Below are 10,682 nucleotides of genomic sequence, written 5' to 3'. Positions count from 1 at the left end.
CCTGGGTGTCATGGTACGTCAGTCATTGAAGGTTGGCATGCAGGTACAGCAGGCGGTTAAAAAAGAAAATGGCATGTTGGCCTTCATAGCGAGAGGATTTGAGTACAGGGACAGGGAGGTGTTACTACTGTTGTACAGGGCCTTGGTGAGGCCACACCTGGAGTATTGTGTACAGTTTTGGTCTCCTAACTTGAGGAAGGACATTCTTGCTATTGAGGAAGTGCAGCGAAGGCTCACCAGACTGATTCCTGGGATGGCAGGACTGACATATCAAGAAAGACTGGATCAACTGGGCTTGTATTCACTGGAGTTCAGAAGAATGAGAGGGGACCTCATAGAAACATTTAAAATTCTGATGGGTTCAGACAGGTTAGATGCAGGAAGAATGTTCCCAATGTTTGGGGAAGTCCAGAGCCAGGAGTCCACTCTCAGGATAAGGGGTAAGCCATTTAGGACCGAGGTGAGGAGAAACTTCTTCACCCAGAGAGTGGTGAACCTGTGGAATTCTCTACCACAGAAAGTTGTTGAGGCCAATTCACTAAATATATTCAAAAAGATGTAGTCCTTACTACTAGGGGGATCAAGGGCTATGGCAAGAAAGCAGCAATGGGGTACTGAAGTTGCATGTTCAGCCATGAACTCATTGAATGGCAGTGCAGGCTCGAAGGGCCGAATGGCCTACTCCTGCTTCTATGTTTCTGTGTTTCATTCAGCCCAGCAAGACTGTGCCAGTCCTTTTCCCCCACATGAACCGCACATTAATGTAGAAACATAGAAAATAGGTGCAGGAGTAGGCCATTCGGCCCTTCTAGCCTGCACCGCCATTCAATGAGTTCATGGCTGAACATTCAACTTCAGTACCCCATTCCTGCTTTCTCGCCATACCCCTCGATTCCCCCTAGTAGTAAGGGCCTCATCTAACTCCTTTTGAATATATGTAGAATGTTCATTACCAGCCACCAATTGTCAGTGAAATTTCTGATGGAAATATCTGATCGCTTTTAACATATTGGAAGTGCTGTCCACTCTCAGGAAACTAAAGTACAAGAGGGGAGTGTGGGGAGGGCAGGTGTAAAAAGAGAAAGGAATATGGTTTCTAGAACAATCAGAAAAAAATGCTTAGGCTTCTTTTGGAATGCTTTATTAACCAATGTTTAATCGTGAGCATTCTGGTGATAGAAAGGGAAATGTACAATTATATCCTGGCATACATGGAACAGCAGAACAACCCCCACCTTTTGTTTGCAAATAGAAACGGGCAGACAGAATTACCCATAATGCACCAGAACATTCTAAACTAAAATCTACATTGTGTTTCATTCCATTAAAACCCACCAAGATTTCACATTTATATCCCTTATAGCCCACTGGATATAAACCATAGCCTGTAACCAGCTAACATTTTTGGCTGTTTTTTTTTTAAAAAAAAGAAAATTCAGCTTGCTGCAGTCACTAACATAAATGTACTAAACATACATATTTAAAGCTGCTGGACATACAACAAAAGCAGAAGTAATCCCTGTCCAAATAAGCACTCCTCAAATGATGTCTGTTGTGGCACATAATCATCCTACACAAGCTTAAATAGTACTGGAAATTCTATCCACTTATGTCCCAGAGTTGGCCCATACATATAAAAGTGTCATTAAAGCACAAAGTAAGGCTAGTATGATATGAATCTGAGTTAATAGTAGTATGCCAAGTGCTTGCTACTCTGTTGAAACTGAGGTTTTAAGGTAGTCAAAGCTAGTTTTCAAATAGTGACAATAGCTTTATAAAGAGAATCTGAAGCTCTTTCAAATTTGATACAAGAATTCTGATGGTCAATATTTTTGTTCAAGTGTTACATATTACAAAATGGCTATCAGATTTCCAGATCAGAAATAATATACTTTTTCACCAAATGGGCATCAAATAACCATATGTACATTAACGTGATGTTTGCTATTGCATTAAATTCAACTTGTGTAGATTTGGGGTTCAGTGAGTCAGGTATGAAGAGAACAGCTCTTGCTCAGAAAGGTGCATTGTCTTGTGGAAGTTTATCCTCTGCACTTGGACTTGTAGCAGTTGGAGTATGATAGTCACCTTTGCTGTTATTTTCATTTCCGATAACCTTAGCCTGAAAAAAAAAAGTTAGAAAATACAGCAAGTGCTGTTACAATATGCCAGATAGAAGCACCTTAAAAATGTGAACAACAAATGATGAACTTGCATTTTATGAAGTGCCTCATAATTCGTGTTTCACAACCAATTATATCTTGGTACACAGTACCATATTGTGGGTGAACAAAGCAAGGTCCCACAAACTCCAAATTAAATGAATGGCCAGCTAATTTGTTTTAAAGACCAGTGGGACATCTTAAGGAGGAATAATTCTGAACATGCAAGATAAATACATTCCTAATACAGACAAGCTCAGACTAAACAAATGTCATCGTAAATCATTTAACAAACAAATTCAAATAAAATAAAAGAGGAAATGCCAATTCTGCAAGAAAGCATTCACTGGGATAATACGAAAATGCAGAAAGCAGCAGCGGCTAAACAGAATAGTAAAAATTCTATCAGGACTACAAGAGTAAGGTCAAAGAGGTGAAAACTGTAAAATATGAAAATGAGCTTGAAACTGATGAACATAAAATGGTGTACAGTTATTTTCTCCAATTAGTCACAAAGGAAGTTATCAGCAACATACCCTCTGCAAACAGAGATAAATTCATTAACTTCCAGCTCAGTTGTACAAAAGTCCCTAAAGGGCTCAAGACAAGCAGATTCTCAGAAATAGACTGTACTAATCCCAGAGTGATGAGAGAGATTAGGAAGGAGGAGATTCATGGGGCGCCAGTAATCATTATGAGCCAGTCTCTGGAAACTGGGAGGTACCAGTAGCTTATTAATGGGCTAACGTGGTCACGCTCATATTTGAAAAGTGGGCAATACAGACTCCAGTCCTATTAATTAATTCCATGTAAAATAATGGAATTATCTGTACAAATAACCTAGCAGGCAGCATGGATTCAGAAGGGGAACATCCTGCTTGAACAACCTCCTTGACAACTTTGAAGTACCAACCCAAGTGGACTGTGGAAAACCTTACAATGCTGTTTACTTAGAATTGAAGTTCCATACAAAAAGCTATTAGATAAACTCAACGTTGTATGGGTCCAGGGTAAACACTCGGAACAGAGAAGAAATTGGCTGATGGGTAAAAACAAATATTCATTGGAAGAGCGGTCAGGTGGAGAGGGGAGGACATTATTGAGCACGATGTCTCTGGGCTTGGTGTTGAGACCACGATTGTTAGTAATTTACATAAAATAAGTTACACTCAATGCAAAGTAGTAAAATTTCCAGATGATACCAAACTATAAGGGCCAGTTGAATCAGAGGAGGAAGCTAAAAATGTGCAGAATGAGTTGGATGAATATGCAAGTAGGCAGAACAAATGAAACTTAATACAAATAAGTATAAAGTATTACACAGGGGGGAAAAAAATACACACACTCCATGAATGTTGTTGAAGTAGCCAAGATGAAGTAAAAGGAGACCAAGGAATCAGAGTAAACCTGACAACCAGCATGTCCAACCAATGCTGAGCAACAACTGCCAAGACCAATAAAATGTCAAACTACGTAGTTAAACAGCAAAATACAAGTCACAGGAAGTTATGATTAAGCTCTATAGTGCTCTGATTAGATCACATAATAGAATTAAAGAATCATAGAATAGTTATAGCACAGGTGGTCATTTGGCCCGTCGAGCCCATGCTGACTGTCAGCTAGTCCCACTCACCCGCCCTTTTGCCGTAGCCCTGCAATTTTTTTTCCTTCAGATACTTATCAAATTCCCTTTTGAAAGTTAAGATTGAGTCTGTCTCCACCACACTTTCAGGAAGTGCATTCAAGATCTTAACCACTCGCTGTGTAAAAAAAATTCTCTCGAGTCACCTTTGGTTCTTTTGCCAATCACCTTAAATCGGTGTCCTCTGGTTCTTGGCCCTTCTGCCAAGATAGTTATGAGTATAGAAATAGTAAATCTGGAATCTTACTTTAAAGTAAGCTACAAGAATAGGACACAGGGACATAGCTCAAACTAGTAAAATAAATTTACGGCTGATTACTGGAATCTTACTTTAAATTAAGTTACAAGAATAGGACACAGGGACATAGCTCAAACTAGTAAAATAAATTTACGGCTGATTACTGGAAATTTTTCAGAGTGGTCAATGCATCAAAAACATCTACGAATACTGGCTGTGAAAACTCGAATCCTTAAAAAAAACAATTGGGTGCTGAAATGGGAGGTTTTTAGATCATTCTGTGTGGATAAAGATGGGCTGAATGGTTTTCCTCACCCCCAACAACCTTGTTGAAGGATAAATGTTAAGACACTGGAGAACTCGTTGTTCAAGTAGCATCATGAAATATTTCACTTCCATCTAAACCAGCAGATGGCACCTCCAATAATGCCGTACACTCAGTATTGTATTGAAGTCACTCTAGATTACACGCACAAGTTCTGGAGTGGGGTTTGAACCCACAATTCTGAGTCAGGCAAGAAATGTTACCAACAGAGCCAAGGTGACACTTAGTCTAAGCTGAGATTTTAACATAGTTAAGACTAGAAGATTAAGAAAGAAACTTTAAATCCTATATTGCAGACTTTAAAAAAAAAGAATGTCGCTTTTTGGAGGTTATAACTATACTGCTACAGGGGTGAATTAGGTGTAATATTTGCTAGTATTAAGCTAAACTTAGCTCTCAAGTTAAATTCACAGAACAGCAAGGCTGGGATGTATAAATTAGAGTTCAGATGGGATATTTGAAACAGCATGCGAGAGATAATAAAAGGTAGTTTAACATTTTAATGATTGTAAATGAGGCAAATAAGTTCTCTCTCTTCAAATTATACTGATTGAATATTTTGTTGGGCGTTTATTAATTTTCTTTTAAACTGGAGTAAAAACATGTATTACTGCTGTGACAGTTCTATTCATTTCAACTCAACAGGGGTTATTGCCAAGTTAAGCTGTTAGATTCTACACTGATAGTTATGAGAGAAAACTGGAAACTGTAGAGGTGGCTTTGCCCTAGGCTAAAGGCCAAAATGCAGAGGAATTAATCTGTCCAAGTCATGCAAGACAACTCACTGATGTGGAGAAACATAGCATGTTCATTACTTTGGGTTCTTACACAAAGACAAGTTGTATTGATTGAAATAAGTGAATCCATTCACAACTGTTGCTCTATATGGTCATGTGGTGTGAAATAAGGCAGCTCAATGATTCGTACAAAGTTTCAGCTTCCCAAGTGTTTGCTCGCTCTGCCTTTGGAGATTAAAGAAGTGCATATGCACAAGTTCACAAGAATATCCAGTTCGGGTCACAAGTGGGTACTACTGTACCATAGTTTGACCTGGAGCTTCAACAAGCAGATGGGAGTGACTGATACCACTGTACGCAAGAAAATATCAATGGCAAATCTGACTGAATAGCTGACTTGGGGTACATTTTCTGGGCCACTGGTTTACAATCTTCACAAATATGGACAGAATCACAAAATGTTTTCCCAAAACAAGAAAAACCCAGCAATTCCATTCATTAAAAATTGAACGACTTATTCAATCATAAAATCACTTTTTTTTTAAATATAACTATAAAGCTTAATTGCACCTTAAAAAAAATTACACCACAAATAATGATCTTGATTTGATCAAAACAAAGATGATGTAGCACAAATATCAACAGATAGTCTTAGTTTCAAATATGTGTACTGACAAATTAGAACGAGATTGTTGCCTGGTCTCACAGAACATTAACTGTTAATGATTAACACCCAAGACTTAGACATTTTAAATCTAATCATTAGGACAAGTATAGAATGCTTTGTTGACAAAGTTTAACAGATAGATTCATAGGAATTCCAAAACAAAATGAGGCCATTTGACCCGATGAGTTTGTACGGGTGTTAGCTCTTCAAATGGAAGTAGCTACTTCAATCCCCGTCACCCACCCACTCGCCTTAAAACAAAAAAAAAATCACCTGATTTTATTTTTTAAGAGCAAAACTAGGAGTGTAGCTTGCCTTCCATATCTATATATCATTGGTGACATCATTCACAGTTTTCACATGCACACTGATGATACCAGCTCTACCTCTTCAACTCTGTTGACCCTTCCAATGCCTCTGTACTATCAGAATGCTTGTCTAATATAGTCTTGGATAAGCCATCATTTCCTATAGCTGAACATTGGGAAGACTAAAGTCATTACCTTGGCCCCTGCCATAAGCTCCATTCCCCCTGCCGGGCAACTATTTCAGGCTGAACCAAACTGTTCACAACTTTGATCTGAATTTCTGACCGTGTCTCTTTCTCATCACTTCCATGACCTACACTGCGTACCTCCATCTTTGTAACATTGTCATACTTCAGCCTTACTGTAGCTTATATGCCACTAAAATCCTCATTCATGCCTTCAGAATCAACTACTCCAATAGACTCTTGGACAGCTTCCGATCATCCATACAAATCAGCTCATCCAAAATTCTACTGCACATAACTATCCTTGCTTACCTACATTAGCTCCTGGTTCTCCAATGCATCCAATTTAAAATTCGCATCTGCGTGTTTAAATCCATCCATGACATCCCAATATCTGTAACCTCCTCCAACCCTCATCACCAAACTCTTCATTCCTCTGACTCCAGCATCTTGTGCATCCATCCCTTCCTCTGCCCCATTGGCAACCATGTCTTCAGTTGCTAAGGCTCCACATTCTGGAATTCCCTCCCCAAGTCCCTCTGCCTCTACATTTCCTTGACCTCCTTTAAGACCCTCCTTAAAAGCCACTTCTTCAACCAAACTTTAAGTCATTCCTCCTAATATCTGCTTTTTAAGCTTTGCATCTATTTTTATTTATGTCTCTATGAACTGCCGGGACATTTTTCTATGATGGCGATATATAAATGCAAGTTTCAGTTCCTGTAGTAATTAGAAACAGGAACCCAAATGAGAAAATCATGATAAAGTGGTGGTAGATAGAAAATCAAGACCACAAAAACTGTTTTTCCACAGTGACAGATACCAACTTCAGCAACAAAAGGGACTTTCAAGTTGGTCTTTTAAGTCAGAGTCCGGGAACCAAATCTTCACACGGCTAAATCCAGGGAAAAGATAACTGTTAAACGGTTATATATTTTCATTAACCTCGCATTGAAATTTGCTTTACACAAGTTTGCAAAGAATCATCAGGCTCTCTCCCACTTCAGCTATAAATTCTAAGAACAACAAATTTCCTCACTGCGGTCACACACCAGTTGGTTTCAGTGAGTTATCCACCAATAACTCCCTCCCCCATCTCTCTCCCGTGTTGTGTCTTTGAACTATCAATTATAAATTAAGAATGGTGCGTAGTCTCACATTCAACGGGTACTGCACCAGTAAGTGGCACTGTCAACGCAACATTACATGACACTGAAAACAATGGGGCGTCATCTAACCTTACACAACTATATCCTTGTGGTGCACAGAGCGAACATAAAATGAATGGTTGAGATGCATGCTCTGGCCAGTAAGTGTCACTGTGGACTTGCCTCATTTGTGAAACAGCACCCATGTTGTTGTGGGTAAGTAAAGAAAGGCACAGATTTTAGTTTTTGTAAATGTAAATTTTGGTGAATAATTTGTTCTCTTACAGATCTTGGGGACTGAAATACCCTTAAAAGGCATGTATAGCTGACCCTGGGATTTCAAAATATATCAGTCAACTAATCAGCAAAACTTGGCAAATCCAGCAGTGTAATGAATTAAGCGACGTAAAAGCACTCAAACGCACAATGCCAAAACTATAAATGAAGCGTTACTCCCATCCCAAAGCAGACCAAAAAACATCCATTGATCATGGGCAGAAGAAAACAGATGGTTAAAAAGAGTTTAAACCCCGGCAGTGCAGGAAAAGCAGACATTAGTCATTTCTGTTGCCCCAGAGGTAGAAAACTAAAATAGTTCTCCATAACCTACCCCGCCCTTGCTGAGGGAGAAAGTACTCTGCATCAATTGCCCCCACCCACTACAGCACAGTTTGTACTGTCTCCTCCCCACCAGGGATTAAAAAGCAACTTCCTTCTCCACTCGCAGCCCAACCGCCCCCTCCCCGAATTCCACTGCTGCCCATATCTATCTTTTCACTCAGTTACCGTTCTTCCCTAGCAACGCACATTTGTTTTATACTGTATATAGTATCATTTAACTTCCTTGCTTTTGATCTCTAACCAATGCTGTCCAGTTTCCTTAGCTAACTCCTATAATTTACTGGATAAAAAAAATCCAACAGAAACTTAAACTGTAAAATTAAAATCTTAAACGATGAAAAATTCAAAAACTGTCTCAAATCTATACCTCTCCAACACAATACACATCATTTACAACAAGATGAAATTAGAGTTTGGCAGCTTTTTTTGTATGAAATGTGATAGTACGCAAGCTTATGTATCAAGGGCAGATAGTACAAGACTATGTCCTTCCATTGGGCTTCGATGATCTGCCCTGCTTCATTTTCATTAATACCAGCTCTATCCTAATATCGAGCTAACTATATTTTTGCTCTTTTTAATCATTTACCTCATATCTCCTGACCCAGTTTCACTTCCTATTCAGGCTAATTTTGATCATTCTTAGTCACAAACTTGCTTCCTTCTCTGGTTGTGTTTTTTTTTTTAATTACTTCTATGAGGCTGCACTATTCAAAACAACAAAGTCTTGGGGCTTGATTTTCGGGTTTTGGGTTTGTGGGCGATGCGTGTAAATTACCATTTTCGCTGCACTACCGACTTTAGGCTGAATTTTCAGCCTTTAGGGCCTGCGCCAGGAGCACATCGCAAAGGGAGGCATTGCACAATTATTCACGGCGCAAAACGCGAGTTTGGCCAGCTTTATGCGAGGCCTTGGGGGCCCGGGGGGGGATATAATTCAAAAAAAAATTCTAAAAGCAATACCAAGACTCTTAACTAACTAATCTCTGCAAAAAGAATAAAAACTTTAACTTATCTTTTTTGCAGGTTTGTTTTTTAAACTGGCAGGGCTGCATTTACCTGTTGCTATTCTGTGTGCGGTGTATGGGTCGGGTGACTGCCGAAACTTGGCCGGTAACGCAATCCATGTCGTTACACATCCGACGCACATTTCCCCGGCGGTACGTCCCATCGCCGCCGCAAACAAGGAACCAAGGATCCCGCCCAGGCTTTGCGACTGGGTTTTCGCTGCGGAGGAAACCCGGTCGCAAACCTCTCGAAAATCCAACACTTGGTACTTAGAGGAAAAAAATCCTGTTACACCCCTTACATACAACTGTTACAAAATATTTACAAGCACAGAAATAGACCATTCAACTAAACAGGTCCCTGCCAGTGTTTATGCTCCATATGAGCCTCCTCTCTTCCTACGGAGATTGCTTTGTTCAATTATTTAATCCAGCTTTTAAAGTGCTGTTACACTACAGCTTGGGGCCAAAGATCCTTCTTTGTTAACCTAATGAAAATATACAGATATAGTTTATTAATTACATACTCAATATTATTCTGTTTGATTACTGTACAATTTAATTCTTTTAAAAATGTTTTATGAATAAAAATGTTATTCATGCATAGCAAACATCAGCAAATATTTACCTTTTAATTTTCAATCATCTCCACTATTTCACCAATGGCCTGGCATCGAATTTTCTGATCTGCACAAGTCCATGCATCAGGAGGTCCACTTTTCTTCACATTTCATGACTGCTCGTTCCCTACCTCTCTCACTGACTACCTGTCTTAGATACTAAAGGTTTTGTATTATTTACACTGAAAAATTGTACTGCCTTTGTTAAACCATTATCCAAGTGTTGCTATTTCACACATTCTCTTCCTATCGATGGGCCACCTAGAGAATTCATCTCAATTTCCCTATGGAATTATGATAAAGAATAAAACCTTAGCCTTCTACACTATTGGCAGAACTGATTTGAAGAGGAAATTTATTTTCTATGTTCAACTATGTTTTTACAAACAGTTCTGTTCATTTTTAATCCCCATTCTCTTACCAGGTATGTTTAACTTGATTATCAGGTTCTCTAACCTTTCTAGCCCACTATTGCCACAACTACTCATGTCTGGTTCAGTTGCTTATTATTATTTCAATCTTTATCTCAGCTTCTGTCCCCATCTGGCATGTTAGTTAAGCAGCTTTTATATTGTCCCTAGCTGTTATCAGATTCTGCAAGATGGTAATCAGTGAGCATGTGCCAAATGTTCATAGGACTAAATACAGTTATTTCATGCAGCAACTGGAACGCAAACCCAGTTGTGCACTTTTAGGGAGGAGGTTAGGTACAATTTATTTCATTGGCGTTCTGCACTATCGAGAAACTCCCCACACTGTTTGGTGGTTTGATGCTCTACGCTGGAACTAATAAAAGATGAAAACAGAAAATTGTCCTGCATTTTTCTTGTTTTTTTAAAAAAAAAGGTGTCTAAAATCCCTGAGCAGTAATGTGAAGTGAGAAGTGACACTCTCCTCATCAAGTTCTGTTAACACCCCACAAGCTGTACAAATGTAAAGCCATTTGATCTCAAGGAGATTTCTTTCTACCGTAACAGTTTTAAAACTGAGCAGATAGCAGTGCTGCAGAAGGATGAGAAACC

General features: G+C 39.1%; 1 protein-coding gene across 5 annotated transcripts in view; it reads right to left on the bottom strand.

Annotated features, from left to right (window-relative positions):
- Positions 1 to 1,125: 1,125 nt before the first annotated feature.
- LOC139277557 (tumor protein D54-like) overlaps positions 1,126 to 10,682 on the bottom strand; it is an 85,983-nt gene continuing 76,426 nt past the window's right edge. For all 5 annotated transcript variants that reach the window (XM_070896159.1, XM_070896163.1, XM_070896161.1 and 2 more), the window contains one exon: positions 1,126 to 2,122. In XM_070896159.1, coding sequence (XP_070752260.1) covers positions 2,015 to 2,122 — 108 coding nt within the window. In that variant the 3' untranslated portion in view covers positions 1,126 to 2,014. The remainder of the gene's footprint in view (positions 2,123 to 10,682) is intronic.

Source organism: Pristiophorus japonicus, chromosome 12, assembly GCF_044704955.1.
Source record: "Pristiophorus japonicus isolate sPriJap1 chromosome 12, sPriJap1.hap1, whole genome shotgun sequence".
Lineage (NCBI taxonomy): Eukaryota > Metazoa > Chordata > Chondrichthyes > Pristiophoridae > Pristiophorus > Pristiophorus japonicus.
Note: the sequence above shows the minus strand (reverse complement) of the source record. Positions and strands in the feature narration are given on the sequence as shown.